The 19,999-nt window shown below is 37.7% G+C and overlaps 1 protein-coding gene across 6 annotated transcripts in view; it reads right to left on the reverse strand.

Moving 5' to 3' along the window:
* Nucleotides 1–19,999, reverse strand: part of LOC149536833 (ARM repeat superfamily protein) — a 245,597-nt gene that overhangs the window by 198,082 nt on the left and 27,516 nt on the right. For 5 of the 6 annotated variants that reach the window (XM_089804937.1, XM_089804939.1, XM_089804942.1 and 2 more), the window contains exon 3: nucleotides 19,748–19,870. The exons of the other annotated variant lie outside the window; for it this stretch is intronic. In XM_089804937.1, the coding sequence (XP_089661063.1) occupies nucleotides 19,748–19,870 (123 nt within the window). The remainder of the gene's footprint in view (nucleotides 1–19,747; nucleotides 19,871–19,999) is intronic. 6 annotated transcript variants of the gene reach the window in all.

Consider the following 19,999-nt stretch of genomic DNA (forward strand, 5'->3'; position numbering starts at 1 on the left):
ATGTTAAATGAAACCCACATGGATATCTAAAAGTGTCTTCATATTTTGAAGGTCAAGTCTATGCTGAAAGTTATGTATGGTAAAATCAATTAGGAGGGCTACAAGGAGAGAGACTTAATTGTGAAGGAAGTTGAGGTGTGCCCCCATCCTCTGCATCACTCATAAGATTAGAGAGGAGGATATTAGACTAGATTAGGCTAGCTAAGGGAAAGGTTCAATCAAATTGTTACTATAATGCCATCAAAGTGATTGATAATCATTGTTGGTTCTTCATAGTGAATTACTTAATGTTGCTTTGAAGTGTTGCATGGTTTCTTCAATCTTTCACTTGGAGTAGATTTTTTTTCATGTTGAAGTAGTTTAGTTGCATGAAAGTATTTGTGGATGTTTACTTGATTGACTTGACAAATCCGAGCCACTAGCCTCCTGCTGATTGTAAGTGTGCTTTTTGCGGTTAGTGGATAATTGAAAGCACTTAACTTCTATTGATATTCAATCTTGAATTTGCATCCCTTTGATGGGACTCAAGAGGAGATATTGACGTGAAAACCATTTGTGTATTCCTTGAAAGCTTGCACTAGGTGGATAGAGTCACTGATAAAGCTGCATCTAGTAGAGTCCAAGTTCATCCATACTTCCTTTCTTTCATAGTTATAAGTAGAAATAGAGGTGGAGTTTAAGTTGAAGTGGAAAACTGAAAACCAAATATATTTTCATTACACATTGTGAAACTAGATCTTAAGAAGGGAAAGCAAATGATATCCATCAAATGAATAGCAGTCCCCTTAATGATTTCAGAAAATCACATCATTTCCCTAAGCAAATATCCCAGTTGAAAGAGCCTTGAAGTCATTTCATGGGCTTACTTTGCAAGCTTAGCATGAGAGATGAACTTATCCAAGAGAGATTGAATATTTAGTGTTCCACCTCAAAACACTGGCTCTTTGATTTTGTATGTTGTAGTGGGACAAAACTCACATCAACAGAAATTGGCACTAGGATGGCCCAAACAAAGTTCATTCATGGAATTGTCAAGAAGTGTGAGCTTCCAAAGTTATTTTTGAGATATAGGATCTCTTCTAAACATTTTTTTTTAAAGTTAAAATTTGAAAAATACAAAAGAAAAGGTTTCTCAATGGACGAGGAAGTCAATATTCTTCCCATTTGGTTTGATTTCATTAAGTGATTATATTCACTAGGGTTACCTCAACCTGCACCATGAGGCCAATGTAGAATTCATGGCACCACTAAACATAAGGAGATGCATTGTTTGGTGTTCCTTTTGAAAGTGAAGCTAGCATTAAAAGGATTTTGCTTTTGCAAAAGTGTATAGGCCTACGGTATTTGTCAAATTAGAACCAAAGTGACATGATTTTAAAAAGAGGATTTAGAGGAAACCAAGGGACAGATATGGGGGAAAAGCTTGGTATAGTGTGCATGACCTCTCACACTTTGAATTCACTTGCCCATCTTGCCAAGATACAATCAACTTAACCAAGATTCAAATGGGTTGGTAAAGAGGGTAGCATCCAACACTCAAGTTGGACACCAAATGAAGATGACACCTACCATTGAGGCTAGAAACCAAAAGATGAAGAAAATGAGTTATAGCTAGGTGGCATGGTTGAGTTTTATGATCAAGATAACAAAGTGGAGGACTGACTTCCATGCATTGTCTCACAAGGAGAAGATGTTGACAAAAAAATCAAGGGATGTATAGAACTCGTACAAGTAAGGGAAGGGATAGCAAGTGTAAAGAGACACTTGAGGAACTACCAAAAGATCATCACAAGTTTGAGGAAATGATTCTTTGTTAATTTTCCATCATGCTGCAAAGTCGAATTCTTGGAGATGAATTGCATGAAATTTAAAACACTCTTGGAGAGGAAGATAGTCAAGTAGATATGTTAAACAAGGAAGTACGAGATATCATTAGAGTATCAACAGTTGAAGGAACCTTGAAGTCATTTTCATGATCTTATCTTGCAAGCTTAGCATAAGAGATGACCTTATTGAGAGAGGATTGAATATTTATTTTTTCGCCTCGAAACATTGGGTGTTAAATTTTGTATGTTGTAGTGGAACAAAACTCACATCGATAATATGTTACCAAAATATATTATTTTTATTGACAGTGTGCTTTGGGTAGGGCATAAAGCATCAGACTGTAAATAGAAATATATAACGTCCAAGCAAGTAACATGGTGAAAGGGACTTATTTGTCCCATTAGTACATAATCTAATGATATGCTCGTTGTTGCTGAAGTACCAAGATCACAAAATAATAGGGTGAAAATGTCCTCACCATCACCACAGAAATTTTTGAGATAGTTTTTACAATATAAATTGAAAAGCAAAAGGAAGCAAATTTCAACGAAGAATGGCAATCAAAAAGAGCTGCTAACTTTAGCAAGTTGAATTGGTTTTGTGAAGGAAAAAAATACAAAAAAAGATCCTCAATCTTCAATAAGACTTTTTTCTAATATGAGAAACGCATCCTAGGGCATGTATCCTTATAACATTGAAATAAAAGATAAAGTCTTCTTTCCCCGAACACCATTTGGTGCTCCTATTATTGGTGTTTGCCTTGTTTGTATGCTTTTAGTCCCTTAGACACGCCCTTTGTAGTCTCTTGTCGAATGTTAATAAATGTGAGGCCTCGCCCCGACCCATCCTAGCATCGATGATACATTATTATTTTGATACTCATGACTTGATATGTCAGAACATTATTTGATGCACTGAACATTATTATGCTATTTATGATGTGTGATGCTTTACTTTCAGATATTTGATTTCGTCATTTAATGCTTTATGAACATGTGCGATGATGAAGTAAATGAATGCAAAACTAAAATTTTGATTATGCAATTTTAACAGTCGAAAATATGAGTAGAATTAGATAAATAATTGATTATTAGAAAAATGGATGTTTTAATTTATATAATTTTTCTGATACGTAAATTACATGATGCATGTGATTTCTGAAACCTACTGATGTGTGCAATGAGTGTGCAGGATATGTAGCCGGGAAACCTAATGGAAAGACAGAACTAAAACCCCTTGTTAATTTGTGCTATCTTTACATTGTCTTCTTTGAAGGTTGTTAATTGGTCTTAAAATTTTCCTAGCTTTTGTTTAGTTCATATTAAGTCTTTAAGGCTTAAAAACATTAAATTTAAGTGCCCTAGGGGTAAGGGTATGGGTGGGGAGTACTTTCCACCCCCTTAGCCTCTTTGTTTGACTTTTAGGGTCACTCAAAAACCCTACTTTTGGTTGATTGCGAAAATTGATTGTATCCTACATGAGTTGGTGACTCAAACTCCATCTTGAGTTACTTGAAGTCTAGTTGAGTTAGGGATCATACTTAGAGGCATTTTGGAGTAGTTTTGGAGTTGTTACCCAATCTTTAGATTTGGAGAAAAGTTTGAAAATTGAAGGAAGAAAAGGAAAAGCTCTTCTCAACCCACCATTTTTACCATAACTCTTTTGGTGAAAATAGGAGTTCTTCACCTCTTTGAATTGTTTTCTTCATTTGTTCATGCTTGAATCTTGCTTGAATCATGCATAAGGCATTGTGTTGTTTTTGTATTGCTTGCTTGTGTGTTGGGGTTGATTGGGAGGGATCTTAACTTGTTTTTCTTTTAATGTTGCTCTTATGCTTGTCTTGATGTTTTGTTTTGAGGGGATTTCATAGGATTGTTTTGGCATTACTCACCCTTGGATAGGGAAGAAGTGGCCATGTACGGGGGAAGGGCCTTAGTTGGACTTCAATGGTGTAGAGTCTCCTCTCATGGTGAGAGGAGGAAAAGAGGGTAAGGTGTATGGGCCCCTACTTGTCATCACATACCTTGTTGATATTGTGAATTCTTGATATGGAAAGGAATGAAAATCCTTGTGGTAATAGCCTCGAAAGGGCCTTGTAGAAGAACGGAAGTTCTTGAAAATTTAGCCTCGAAAGGGCTATGTTATGGTATGGTGGTTGACGTCTCTCATTGAGAAAATCCACCTCCACCCTAGTCAGGTTCTATGTTTGGACCTATTGTGTAAAACCGGGTTGGGGTGTATGCTTGATTTGTTCTTGATGTTGTGATGTTTCACCCCGGGTCAGCTCTTGTCTTCTCCTTGTATTTCCTTGAAGTTTTGAAGGTATTGGAAGGAAGCACTTGTGAAGGATTTTGAAGAGATTTCATTTGAATTGTAATTTTATGTAAAATGCATTTGAATTTGATGTATTGGCAAAGACATCGGGTTTTCTTACTAGTTCTTTCCCGATGGAGCCTTGAACCAAGATGAATAATAGAGAAAGAAAAAGATTATGAAAATCTCCTTGTATTGCTCTTATGTGATTTCAGATTTTGCATATGTATGTGAGAAAATAGCTCATTGGATAATGTCTTGAATTATGAATTTTCAAGTTTTCAATTATGTTAATAAAAAAGCAAATTGATATGTTGAAGTTTCAAATTTGATGTTTAAGTATTAAGAGGAAATAAAAATCCTACATTGTGATCACAAAGTTATCTCTCTCCTTGTCAAGTTTCATAGTTGACAAAATCAAATTTGATTAAGAATTTTGGCTCCACCTTGAATTCTGAATATAAAGGAACATATACCTTGCTATGTGATGATTTGTAAAACATAAATTATAGGAGAGAAAAGAATTATAACCTTTCTCACATCCATGTATTAGCATGCTTAAAAGGGGGAATCAATGTTTCATTAGGTTAAAAATCACTCCTTGTATAAATATGTATATAGCAAAGAAAAACATGCCAACACTTGGTCAAAATTGGCTTCAAAATAAAAATGTGCATCTCCAGGAGTGAAAAACCTCTTTGGAAATTGTATGGGGAAATTTTTAATTCCCCCCTAAGTCACAGAGAATATTCTCTGAATTATTCCCTGAATTGCAACTAAAAATCAATATCAAATCTTTTGAAAAGAATATAAATCATTTACATTTGAAATTAAAATAATTAAATACATGTCTTGTTGACATTCCTCAACCATAAAACTTTTGCATTAAATCCCTAGAGGCTAGGAGGCAAGGCACTAGCCTAGGACTTTATGTCCATTTTAATTTTTAAATCAAAATAAAACCTAAACTCTACCCACTAAAATTAATTTTTCCCCATTCTCTTATTTCTTTTACCTTCCCATCTATGGGCTAGGCGTGGGCAAACTCAAACCCCCCTACAGCAAAGTACGAATGTCATATCATAAGGGGGGGGAGATAAAGGAAGTTTGTTTCAAAAATTTTATTCTTACTAAACTTACCCACTTATACCTCTGTCCACCCTATGCGCTTGGAATGGGATGCCCATCTCTCACACAACAAGAGGGAGCAGGTCTGCGCTGACAGACCTGCGTCAGCATGCAGGTACGTGGGGCAGCGCGCTGTCCTTTGAGGATAGGCCCACTTGGCATGGGATGTAGGGAGGGTCTTAGGTTAGTGGGTTAGCATATATTTTGTATAAGTGTAGTTTGTAGTATTAATTAGTATGTAATCTAGGTTAGTATAGTTGTTTACTTAGTTTTAGGTTGTTATATTTTAAATTAAGAAGGGCATTAAAATCTATAATTAGATTAGTAGTCTTTGATATTATTAGGAAGCAATATATTATTTTTTTATGTTAATATAGATGTTAGTATTAAGTAGTGTCTTAGGAGTTAGAATATTAAATTAGTTTTAATTTAAAAGTTTTAACTTGGAAATTAGAATATCTTAATTAAAATAATTTTAATGTTTTATTATTAGCTTAATACTATGGTGAGCTTTGTTAGATTAATTTTTTTATATGGACTTTATTAATGTTGAACTTAAATTTTGTAATAGTTTTCAATAGAGTTTAGATTTAACTTATAGATTATTAAATTGATTCTAGTCCTCAATTTTTATCTTGTAAAGGATAAATTAATGAATAAGATTGTTATGGGTATGTTGGAGGAAATTATAAAATTAAAATATAGATACTATAACCGATAACAAATTTTGCCTCTATTGTATGTGTTCAACTAAGGCTAGATTAGATTTTGGATGAAAGTTTTTAAAACATAGTTAATATGGGATGAACAGTTAAATTTAACTAATCTTTTAGAGTTTTAAATTCTCTTAATGTTAAATGATTAGATTGGTAATGTCGATCTAGCTATTAAGTAAATAGAAGGGGGCTAGTTAATTAGTTCATCATGAGGTTAGCGATATATTGATTATGATTAAATTGATACTAAACTAGGTTATGTAATTTAGTGATAGATGTCATTTTTGTTGGTAGGTCATTTTGATGTAGTGAATCAGTTGTTGGGTAAATCTTTTGTCATCCTTAGGAGGTAAAGTTTTAAAGAATTATTAAAGCAAATTGATGGATTAGGACTTCAGTTAAATGGAACTTAGCCGTTTAATTTAATTAATTGGTTTATTAGAAAATTTCAGTTCACCCATTATAACCCTTTTTACGAAATGTTCAACCGAGTTGTAATCTTCTTTATCGATGTGAACTTGTATCTATCTTCAAAGTATCTTTGGTAATCCAAATTTAAAACTACTCGAACAATTAGTTCCATTATAGTTAAACTTTTAAAGTCCTTTACGACCATGTTATCTTATTTAATCATAGTTAATCTTCTGAACATTTGTCGACCTTATTATCTTAATTAATTCAAAAAAATTGTGTGTGTTTTGCCTATATTTTTGGGCATGACAATAAATTTATCTTATCTTTGGGATTTCACAATTAGTTTAGTGTGGCCAGCTTAGTTCGATGATACGTTGAATCTTTCTCTAGATGTAGATGGGATGGGGCCCCATACATAGAATTCTAATATCTTTATTATAAAGATATAATTGTGCAAGATTTAGTAAGAATACTGGCACTTAGTACAAAATGATGACTTGTAGACAGTTTATTTTAATGAAAATACTAGAATAATAGTAAATCATTATTATAAGATAATGCTTACAGTGGTATAATACTATAAAATCACATTGGCAACAACTTTGTTAATGTTATTGTAGCTATGGCTGGATTCCTTCTAGCCAACATAGATAATGTAATTATTATATTATTATTAATATAAATATAATAACTATTATATAATACAATTTTGTCCCAACTCGAAAGAGTGGCTTCCCTTGGTGAAGGCGCACCTCTGATTGGTATAAAGGAAGAATACATTGCTTAGGGGAGACAATCGTGGATTGTCCATGGTTTTGAGGGAAAATCAATGCCCGTGGTTAAAAGAGCACTAAAATCAGCATGGTATCAGAGCAGGTTCCTTCCTAGCCTATAAGGAATGTAGTGTCATGGACTCCAATGGTTAATGGGTATGCTTGTGATGGAAGAGTAGGGCATGCACTAGATCAATCTACTCACCCTCATTCGCTATCATCTCAAGATATGCATAAAGAAGAAGGCAATTTAATCATTATGTCAACTTCCAAATTCTCTGTCACTTATCAGAGACTAGTCCAGTGCAAAATAAATAAGTTGCGACTTAGACATTGTTAATAAATACATTGATTGGTGATAAAATTGTATCGATGACATGTGATATCATGTATAGGATACAACTATTGTCACAAGGTTGGATGATAGATCACAGATTGAGTGTTGTTGATATCACTGTCGCCATATCTCCAAGTATCCCAAAGTATGCTCAGAAAGATGTCTGCAAATATGATGATGTCATTGAGGATCAATGTAATGGCAATGTGAAAGTTATCACTCAATAGATGGTCTAGAATTGTTTTTCGTTTCCCCAATATGAAGCTCAATTAAGATATCACTGTGTGAGGTATGGAGTCATAACGGTAATAATGTATCTTTTTAGTGGATCTTCTTTCCAAGTATCACGTATCGATTTCTCCCCTATGCACAGAAGAAACATCTTGGACAAGTCACCGACGAAAAGATTAAAACAATCTTCCCTTCCGTGGGGTTAGTAGCTAAATAGCCAACTAAATCGTAAATTATACAAGGCAGTGGGTGGTTACTAAAACCCTATGGCAAGCTGCAAATATGTGAGGAAACTCAAATTTCGAGTTTTCATTACCCTTCACCATTTCTTCATCTTATTTTACAAGTAGAGTCAATCGATTGGATTAAGAAACACATCATTGTGAACATAGTAGAGGACTTCGTCTACTGTGTTAGAGGCGGCATTCTTCTTCTCTCTAATCAAACTTTAGTAGCAATTATTGATACAAAAGATAAATGAAAGAATAGAGAAATTGCTTCCCCAGTGATTCATCAGTTAGGTGGGGGAATTTCAAAAAGGCCTTGTGATGTACGATGGAGAGTAGCAGATGTGTGAGGAAACTCAGATTTGGGGTTTTTGTTACCCTTCACCATTTCCTCATCTCATTTAAAGAGTCAATTGATTGGATAAAGAAACACATCATTGTGAACATAGCAAAGGACTTCATCTACTATGTAAGAGGCGACATTCTTCTCTCTCTCTAATCAAACTTCAATAGCAATAATTAGTACAAAAGATCAATGAACAAATAGGAAAATTACTTCCTCAATGATTCACCAGTTAGGCTAGGGAATTCGGAAAAGGTGTGTATCATTGAAATATTTAGGGCTTGTGATGTACAACGGAAAGTGGCAAAGAGTTTGGGGTGATATCTCTAAGTGATTACTAATGACATGTTATTTCCCATATGCATGCATACAGTAAGCCTGAAGGCAAACTCAATATGTTTTAACTGCGTGTTCCTAAATAATCCAAGAAACTAAGAAATCAACATCCAATGGAAAGATAAGTTATACTAGCACACCCAAATCAAGATACCATGATCTGAGTGTGTTTCATTACATCAAATACACAAATTATCAATTATTTTCACATGCATAAAGAGGGTTACCAACTCAACATATGAGCCAAGTGCAAAATCCTTCTTGTACTCATTGCAAATAAAAAAGTTTTGAAAACGTCTCTACGAACTTCTCCAAAGTTTCCCCTTTGTAAGAGTACCCCCTTTACAATGAGAAATCCTTGTATTTATAGGCTCACATAATAACTTCCTAGTAACTACTTCGGATAACTACCCAAGATGGTCACTTAGAATAAATATAAATTGATTGCCAAGTTAGGATTTTTCTAACGTTTACAAATACTAAAACCCCTTAAGCTAAGTTTAATCACAATAAATGACACACGTCACTTTATGCAAATGGTGGCTTTAAAAGCTTATAAATTTCGAGTTGAGGTGTTAAGGTGGTTATCCATCTTTATCTACTTCATCCATTAGTTCATTGGATAGCTATTAAGTGCAATGCTCAAACAAGAAAATTTGAATGGCGACAATCATTTTTTATAGCTTTGACCAACCCATAAAATCCATCATGTGTACCATTCATCATATTTAAAAACTTTTGTCTTGGTATCATTTGTATCCATATATCCACATTTGAATAAAGGTTAGTCTATTCACATAAGCCTACTTTGCACCTTAATGCTTTATACAATATCACTTCAGAGGAAATCTTCCATGCTTCAACTACCTTTAACAATAAATGTGCCCAAGTCTTGCATTAGATGTCAACTCAATAATATCGGCAAAATTCATTTTACAACTCTTTTATCCTTATTACTTTAATCACTGCCATCAATGGCCTTTTCATTTGCAAAAAGAAATTTTCTTACATCTCCATGAGTTGTTCACATTATGATGCCTTAATATTTGTGGACCTTTCCAAATTTCAATATAGATAGTAGTACCCTATATGAAAATGTCACATTTCTTCAAGGAAACATTTTATAAATGCTCTTCCCATATGCATTATTTTCCTATAAAAGTCTTTACTTGAATGAATAGTTTGAAGACCCCCGTGTATTTTTGACCAAAAGACCTACATAATGTCTTTTCTAGGTATACCGTCTTAAATTGGAAGCACCTCAATTTAATGACGATTTAGCACCCATTTAATGTGAGTTCATCATTCATTTGCATCTCTCCTCCTTTCTTCTCTTTTCTCCACCCTTCTCCTAAGTGGAATTAGGGTAAGATCTAATTGATTCTCTATAAAGCTCCTATTTTCATGGCGTAAAGCTCGAGGTAGGATCTAACCACCTAGGTCTTCCCTTTACTTCATCCATCACTTGGCATCTATTTTATGCGCTGAAAAGGCTATATCTCAAATTTTATACCTGATTTCTGAGATCCGAGACCTGTTTTGGGACCTCGAGGGAATCCCGAAGGTTCTGGGCCATTGGAAGGGACACAATGGGCCCTTGATGGGCCAATTGGGGATGCAAAGCATCCTTACTTGAACCCTATTTTGGGTCCATTGCTCGTGTCCCGTGTTCATATTGTTTCGGGGTGTTAATTCCTAGGCGGGCCGGACTACAAGAATTAGTCAATTCCGAGCCCTTTATAAACCCATCCATTTGCTCCATTTTGATATCATCCACAAGTATACGCGCACTTTAGCTCCCAAGTTCTCAAGCACTTTTCAAGCATTCAAGGCATTCAAGCAATCACTTGTTGAAGATCAAGGATTCATGCATTCAAACCATTAAAGGAGCTTATGCAAGATCTAGCACTTTCAACATTCAAGATCTCCCTTCACACATTCAAGAACCTTTTGGCATCTTCTAGATTCATCTATTCAAGATCTACATTCATTCATAAGGTTGATTTCAAGCACATTCACTCGTGAAGGTTTTGCTTTCACTTTGATTTCCTTTCTAAGATTTTTGAAGTTGAGTCAAGGGGTCAAGGGTATTGCACTTACATACTTGATTACATTCCAAATTCAACAACGTATTCGTAGATTTGCATTGCTTCATGTTAGATCTATCACTACTACTTGCTTGCATTCTATCTTTATTTAAATTCAAGATTAATTCCTAAACTGGGGTTTGACCAACGCAACACCCCCCTTCCCCCCCCCCCAAACAACAAACAACAAAACTCTTTATTTTACAGGTTTCGGATCTTGGATTGGTGAACATGTTGCAGATTTCGATACCCTTTCTAGCTTTCTTCAGAATTGCAAAATCAGAATCAACGTTGCAAATAGTTTTGCAGGGTCAAAGAGGTCACCCCTGAATTCAGTGTTCCACGAGGTCAGCCCTGTCAGTTCGTGTCATGTCCCCTTCTCAGTGCTAAATAGATGGGCATAATTTAATCTATCTCCACATCCGGATGGATTAAATATTATTTGACAGGATGTTTACCAGTCACAACAGGAGTTAAAGCGACCTCACTTCAAAACTTCATTAAACTGAGAGGAAAAAATTAAGTCATTTCAATATTATAAGCTATACACTTTATAAAATGTCTTAAAGGCACTACAGGACGAAAATGTGGTTTTATCCCACATTCCTCATGCCAACGTCTTTCCCTCACTTCGAGGTTATAAAAAGGGGAGCCTACATTGGGATTATCACCATGAAGAATGATATTAAACATTCAGATAAACTACTGGTTGCTTTAATGTGACTGGATTGTGACTCTGAGGACGAAAACCCTCAAGTCTGGTAAATTTAGGAGCTGGACGAAAACCTAGGCTTCCCCAAATTGCAGCTAAGTGCGGATGGGCAGATTCGGCAAATAAGTGTTGATTGGCAAGTGCAGAATATTACAGTGGTTGGAAAGAAACTGTGATACACGAGTGATAGTATCCCGAGTTTGTGAAGGAGAACGGCGTATTTGAACAGCCGCAGGGGTCATACGGGTTAACGTAGTGCTAATGAAACTCCAGTCGGGCGGTTGGTAACCGTGGTAGGCCTTCCCAACGTGATTACATCCTGAATCTGCCGCCTGGATGTCTACAGCTGACACCAATATTGCACAATCTGGAGTTAGTCGATTGTGGTATTCTCAAGAAGTCGGAGCAGACTGCGAGCTTATTGGTCTATCCCGCACCCACGTTACAGGAGTTTTGCTGCTGCTTCAATACTGTGTTCGGGTTTATAGTTGAAGTTCCAGTCAAGACGTTTGAACGTGGGTTACCTCCAGTGTTTTCCAACCACGTTACAACGACGGGTCTGTTGCTATATATCCCTACTTTTCATTGATTAATAGACTTGCGATTTAATTTATGGGTGCCAATTGTTGGATGTGGAGATATAATGCAAAACGATGTCTCTGCATACTACCTGTTTCAAAATACAAGGAAACATTTAATGTCTCGCTGTGTGTAGTTTGATTTAGTCTTGGTTTTCAAATTCGGTCTGAGACTTTCTAATAGGTTGGATTGCTCAGTTTATTGCTGAAGTATCATCTTCTATTTAAAACTTAAACAGTGATTTGGAATTAATTGAATAGCTTGGTTAAAGGGGTCATACGGTGTTTTGGGGTGGCAACTGTTTGATTTAATGTTCAGATACTAAACATACAACATTTTAAGGACAAAATCAAGTGCAGAATATTATAGTGGTATCAGAGCCACAGACCCTGCCAGCCTGTGGAAAACTTCTATTGCAGATTTATGAATGAGAAAAAAACAGTATACATTCCGTCATCTTCAGCCGGAAAGGACAGAATCTTCAGAACATTTGGTAGTGGAAGACATTTATTCGGTGGATGAGGATATAAGCTTTGGGCCAGAAATCCAGGTTGAACAAACGACTAGAGTTGAACAGGCTCAGGAACAAGTACAGGACTTTCCTATGGCACGGAATGAGGAAGCAATGGACAGGGAAGTAATGGAGACCATGAGAGCTATCAGGGAAGGACAAAATAACATTGCTGCAGCGTTACAACAGCTCACAGGTGCCATGCAGCAGTTAGCTCCTGTTAATAGGAGAGCTCCCAGCCACCATAGTGGGGGTGGTAGCATTGCAGGAACTCCCCGTTCAGTAAGGACTCATACTCGGAATACAGATAGACCCTTGATGCCTGTTTTTGTGGGAAATAACGCCGAAGAAGAAGTGGCTCATCCTGAAACTCCAACCTTGTTAGCTGATAATATTATAACTACTTATGATGAGTGGGATTTACTTCCGGATCGAATAAAACAAAACCTGAATTTCAATCAATATATGAACCAAAAGAGGGAAGCTGAAAAACCCCAACATGATAGGAGGCCCAAGATGCAAAACAGGGATCTTAAACATGCCATGAACAAATTAACACTTCCCACGTTTGATGGCAGTAATAAAACTACAGCAAGGGCGTGGATTCATAAATTGGATACTTACCTAACACTCAAGCCCATGACAGAAACAGAAGCTATCAGATTTGCTACAATGCATCTCGAAGGAGCAGCCTATGATTGGTGGCATCACGGTCTAGTTACTCAAGATCACGGACTCATCACTTCCTATGAGGTTTTCAGCTCAAAGCTGATCACCCGTTTTGACAGGAAAGACATTGAGGTTTATTACAGAGATTTGGCTCAGTTACGAAAGAGCGGGGCTTTGGATCATTATATAGATGAGTTTCAACGGATTTCAGTGATGGTACCTGACATGTCCGAGCAACGCAAGGTGATGTTATTCACAGAAGGATTACAGGACAGGTTTAGAGGCTTGGTCAAAGTCCTAAAACCCAGCACCTTGGATGACGCCATTAAGATTGCTCATGATTTGGACACCCCTACGTTGTCGCAACCTCCTAAGCAATCCTATAAAGGATCCACTTCTTATAAAGGGAACAAAAAACAGCAAAAACCCAATACCTCCAGGCTGGATTTTGAGTCACGCAATGAATTGAGGAGGAAGAAGTTATGTTTTACTTGCAGGGAGCCTTGGACTCCTGATCACAGATGTTTGGGTAAAGGCAAAATTCACTATGTGGAGATCCATTCTGAAGAGGAGGAAGAGGTAGGAGAACCTCGGGAAGAGGGTAGCAGTGGGGCCAGCGAAGATGAGAAGGATGATGAAGAACAGATGGGTAAAGATAAGAAAAAGAAACAAACCACTCCTGAGCAATCTCCAGTTTTAGCTACCCTTTCTAGTGACCCAGCATGTCATCCCTTCAGGGTGAAAGGGGTTGTTAGAGGCCAGCGTATTATTTGCCTTTTAGACACGGGAGCCTCGCATAATTTCATCAGTACACAGATGGTATCTAGGAGGGGATTACAGACAGTGGCTATACCTGAGTTTGATGTTAAGGTAGCTGGTGGAGATGTTTTGAGGTGCACAAAGAAGGTAGCCGGGCTTCAGATTCAGTTTGATGGTTATCTTCTAGATTCTGATTTTTATGTGGTTGATCTGGATGGGTTGGATGCTATTTTGGGCAGACAGTGGCTGAGTACTCTTCGTAGATATACATTTGATCATGTGACTATGCAGTTGGAGTTTTTACAGGGTGATAAATTGGTGATCCTTAAAGCTATCTCTGATAGTAGTCCCAGGGTGATTTCAGCTCACAGGATGGAGGCTATATTGAGACATGAGGATATAGAGTGGGCTACTCAGTGTTTTATCTCGTCCAAGGAGATTCAGGGCACAGGACAGCGATATCACTGCGACATCCAAACAGTTATAGACAAGCACAGGAGAGTTTTCGAGGATATTCCTCCTGGGATTCCTCCAAATAGGGGATTTGAGCATATTATTGAGCTTGAGGAGGGAGCTAAACCTGTTATTACTACGCCTTATCGTCACCCTAGGCATTACAAAGAGGAAATAGAGAAGACGATAAAGGAGCTGTTGGATATGGGGCATATCAGACCCAGCTCTAATCCCTTTGCATCTTCAGTAGTGTTGGTCAAAAAGAAGGATGGCACCCTTCGGATGTGCATAGATTACCGAGCCCTGAACAAGAGGACTATCAAAAACAGGTATCCGATTCCCCGTATTGATGAGTTGTTAGATGAGCTTCATGGGGCAGTTTATTTTTCCAAGATAGATCTACGCTCAGGGTACCATCAGATTCGGGTCCGGAAAGAAGATGTGCATAAGACAGCGTTTAGATGCCATTACGGACATTATGAGTTCTTGGTGATGCCTTTTGGGCTCACTAACGCACCAGCCACCTTCCAGTCTTGCATGAACCATATTTTTAAGAAACAGCTAAGGAAGTGTGTTCTAGTATTCTTTGATGACATATTGGTTTACAGCAGAACTTGGGAGGAACACGTTCAGCATTTGGATGAGATTCTTAGCATCTTAGAGGAGAACTTTTTATTTGCGAAGGAATCTAAGTGCGAATTTGGATTGACTGAGATTCTTTACTTGGGTCATGTGATTGGAACTGAGGGGGTTAAGGTGCACCAGGAGAAGATTCGAGCGATATTGGATTGGCCACCACCGAAGGATGTATCAGAATTACGTGGTTTCCTTGGTCTTTGCTCCTATTATAGGCGGTTTGCCAAGGGTTTTTCACAGGTTGCTGCACCCCTTACGGATTTGACACGCAAAGGGGCTTTTTCTTGGACAGAGGAGGCCATGACAGCATTTGATAGGCTGAAACAGGTGATGAGTTCATGCCCAGTGCTAGCACTTCCAGATTTCTCTAAGCCCTTTGTTCTAGAGTGTGATGCGTCGGGAAGCGGAATAGGAGCAGTTTTGATGCAGGACCGGCACCCCATTGCCTTTGAGAGCAGGAAACTTCGGGGCAGCGAGATATTGTATTCCACATATGATAAGGAGATGCTGGCCATAATGCATGCATTGGCAAAATTTAGACAATATTTGGTGGGGAGCAAATTTACAGTCAAAACTGATCATAACAGCCTACGTTACTTCCTTGAACAAAAAGAATTAAATGAAAGACAACAGAAATGGGTCAACAAGATACAAGTGTATGATTTTGACATTGAATATGTCAAAGGGAAAAATAATACTGTTGCTGACGCCCTTTCTCGTAGACCACCAGCGCGGGATTGTTACATCATTTCTGAAATTTCAACGCACTGGAAATCACAACTTCTAGTGGAGTATTCCAAAAATGTACACGCTTGTCAGATTATGGATGGCATACTTCAGGATGAGAGGTACAAGGTGCTGAACGATATCATTTACTATAAGAATAGGGTCTACCTAGTACCTGATTCTAAATTAAAGGAGGATATTATGCGCACTTTCCATGATGCACCCACGGCAGGGCACCCAGGATTTCTCAAAACCTAAAAGCAAATTAGAGAGAGATTCTCTTGGAAAGGGCTCAAGGATGATATTCTTCAGTATGTTAGAGAGTGCCAGACTTGTCAGCAGAACAAGTCAGAACAGGGATTTCCTACCGGATTACTTCAGCCTCTTCCCATTCCAGCCCAAAGATGGGAAAGCATTTCTATGGATTTCATCACCGGGTTGTCGAGGGTCCAAGGTAGGGATTGCATCTTCGTAGTTGTGGACAGGTTGACCAAATATGCACATTTTTTTGCGATATCAGCAGATTGGTCAGCTTCTCAGGTGGCTGAATTGTTTTTCCGAGAGATTTTTAGACTCCATGGATTACCCAAAACCATTGTGAGTGACAGGGACAGTAGATTTCTCAGCACTTTTTGGCAGGAGATTTTTAGATTGACTGGTACAGAATTGACTCCGAGCACAAGTTATCATCCACAGACTGATGGCCAGACCGAGATAGTGAACAAGTGGGTGGAAGGTTACTTGAGGAACTACATTGCAGGACAGCAGAGAGCGTGGGTCAAGTGGCTGTATTTGGGGGAATACTGTTATAACTCCACTTATCATATGTCTATTCGGATGACCCCTTTCCGTGCTCTCTATGGTTATGAGCCTCTCTCTTTCATTGATTTGGCATTATCAGACAGCAGAGCACCATTAGCCAGGGATTGGATTGAGGAGCAGCAGGACATCCTCCGAGCTCTCAAAGATAATATTCAGCAGGCGCAGAATCAGCAAAAATTGTACGCTGACCGGCATCGCACCGAAAGGAGTTTCGAGGTTGGGGATAGAGTTTTTCTACGACTGCAGCCTTACAGACAGAGCTCCTTGAAGAAGAGTGGGTCCGAGAAGCTTAAGCCCAGATTTTATGGACCATACACTATCACCAAGAGAGTAGGAGAAGTCGCTTATGAGCTGGAGCTGCCAGGTGACAGCCGGATTCACAATGTTTTTCATGTCTCGTGCCTCAAGAAAGCTGTGGGTCAGCAAATTGTACCTTCTGAGATTCTACCCCCGCTTGATGAAGAGGGTAAGCTTATTCTGGTACCGGAAGAAGTGATTGAAACCAGAGAGAGGAAGTTGCGCAACCGAATCATCAGGGAATATTTGATCCGTTGGAAAGACTTGCCTTATGAAGACGCCACATGGGAAGGTGAGTCTATATTACAGCATCCATCATTGAGATTGCTTGAGGGCAAGTAATCCCGGGAAGGGAGGACTGTCATGTCCCCTTCTCAGTGCTAAATAGATGGGCATAATTTAATCTATCTCCACATCCGGATGGATTAAATATTATTTGACAGGATGTTTACCAGTCACAACAGGAGTTAAAGCGACCTCACTTCAGAACTTCATTAAACTGAGAGGAAAAAATTAAGTCATTTCAATATTATAAGCTATACACTTTATAAAATGTCTTAAAGGCACTACAGGACGAAAATGTGGTTTTATCCCACATTCCTCATGCCAACGTCTTTCCCTCACTTCGAGGTTATAAAAAGGGGAGCCTACATTGGGATTGTCACCATGAAGAATGATATTAAACATTCAAATAAACTACTGGTTGCTTTAATGTGACTGGATTGTGACTCTGAGGACGAAAACCCTCAAGTCTGGTAAATTTAGGAGCTGGACGAAAACCTAAGCTTCCCCAAATTGCAGCTAAGTGCGGATGGGCAGATTCGGCAAAGAAGTGTTGACTGGCAAGTGCAGAATATTACAGTGGTTGGAAAGAAACTGTGATACACGGGTGATAGTATCCCGAGTTTGTGAAGGAGAACGGCGTATTTGAACAGCCGCAAGGGTCATACGGGTTAACGTAGTGCTAATGAAACTCCAGTCGGGCGGTTGGTAACCGTGGTAGGCCTTCCCAACGTGATTACATCCTGAATCTGCCGCCTGGATGTCTACAGCTGACACCAATATTGCACAATCTGGAGTTAGTCGATTGTGGTATTCTCAAGAAGTCGAAGCAGACTGCGAGCTTATTGGTCTATCCCGCACCCGCATTACAGGAGTTTTGCTGCTGCTTCAATACTGTGTTCGGGTTTATAGTTGAAGTTCCAGTCAAGACGTTTGAACGTGGGTTACCTCCAGTGTTTTCCAACCACGTTACAACGACGGGTCTGTTGCTATATATCCCTACTTTTCATTGATTAATAGACTTGCGATTTAATTTATGGGTGCCAATTGTTGGATGTGGAGATATAATGCAAAACGATGTCTCTGCATACTACCTGTTTCAAAATACAAGGAAACATTTAATGTCTCGCTGTGTGTAGTTTGATTTAGTCTTGGTTTTCAAATTCGGTCTGAGACTTTCTAATAGGTTGGATTGCTCAGTTTATTGCTGAAGTATCATCTTCTATTTAAAACTTAAACAGTGATTTGGAATTAATTGAATAGCTTGGTTAAAGGGGTCATACGGTGTTTTGGGGTGGCAACTGTTTGATTTAATGTTCAGATACTAAACATACAACATTTTAAGGACAAAATCAAGTGCAGAATATTATAGTTCGCCAAATGATTTCTGGGTTTTGTCTGCCTCACAATTTTCAGCCAAAATCTAAGGTCTCAACAGTTTTTGAGTTCATTTGGCAGCCCGTTTTCAGGTTTGTATTTCATAAGGTATATGATTTCCCCTTTTTCTGCATTATCTCTTCATATTTCAGTATTTGACAGCCCATTTTCAGGTTTGTATTTCATAAGGTATATCATTTCCCCTTTTTCTTCATTATATCTTCATATTTCAGTATTATATTGTCTATCTTCTTGCTTAAACCCTCTTAAGGTGGAGGTGAGAGGGAAATAGATACAAGTTATTCACTCCTTTCACATTAGGTTACGTATTGATAGTTCCTTTTGTATCAATCAAACTTAATCAAAGGGGTGGGTCTTGGTCTTCCCCCTTCATTGTGTGTAGGGTGTAGTGCTTCCATTTTCCAACCTTACACGAGGGTTGTTAGAACAATGACCATTAAAGAAGGGTATTAAAATAATGTAATGCTTCTTTAATGATCATCCTAGTAGTCTTCGGTAGTTTCTATTTTTGTCTTTAGTTCAAGATTGTTTCTTTTAGAAACATCATCTTTGTAAATCTATATATGGAGCTTATGTCTCCTCTATTTAATATAAGATTGATTTACAATAACAGGGTGCTTAGTTTAGCTGCTTTATTTGAATCATTTTTATTCAGCTGTGAACCTTATAAAATAATCACTACTATTTCAGTTTGCAGTGTAATTCAAGAATTAGATATTCAAGGTTATTATAAAATTCATATGTTTTCCAAGAAAATAAGGGATTTTTCGGATGTATTTTTAGTGAAATCCCAGTTCAATATGTAATTTTCTGAAAGTACAGAGCATGGTTAGTGGCTATAAGCTAGCTTCTTCGTATGACTATGCAAACCCATGGTGCCCTCTGCAGTTCGTGGAATTGTAACTGACTATGAAATCAAATAGCATGAACTAAGGAGAGACACAAAATCATTTCTATGCAAGCTAAAGAGCTTTGGAAAAAATATTTCAAGGCCAACATATACAAAGAAAGGAGGATACCAATGAGATTTGTGTATTTTAAAAATTAATAACACCTACAACATTCATTAACAAAAGTGCATCCACAAAATAACCAAGATACAGTTGAAAAAGGCTTAATCATATTTAACAGGACACTAATGCAATATGATATAAACACAGTGAATTATAACCTTTTTATTGCCTAGAAGACTCAAAAGTGAAGCCAACAGAGTATCGGAATGATTAGACAGACTTTTCAGTCCCTCTTCAGAACCAGTCAGTCCTTGTACAATATCAACAGCTGCTTTTCTCACCTGATATAAACAAACAGAGAATATCTCAGCACCAGAACACAAACACATTTCATAAGATAACTTTCAATTTTATTTTTCCCATTACATGTGCAAGCCCCTTACCAATACATCACTTATCGTAAAGTTCAA

The sequence above is a fragment of the Cupressus sempervirens genome, chromosome 10 (genome assembly GCF_028749045.1).
Source record: "Cupressus sempervirens isolate cs-2001-9-10 chromosome 10, ASM2874904v1, whole genome shotgun sequence".
In the NCBI taxonomy this organism is placed as follows: Eukaryota; Viridiplantae; Streptophyta; class Pinopsida; order Cupressales; family Cupressaceae; genus Cupressus; species Cupressus sempervirens.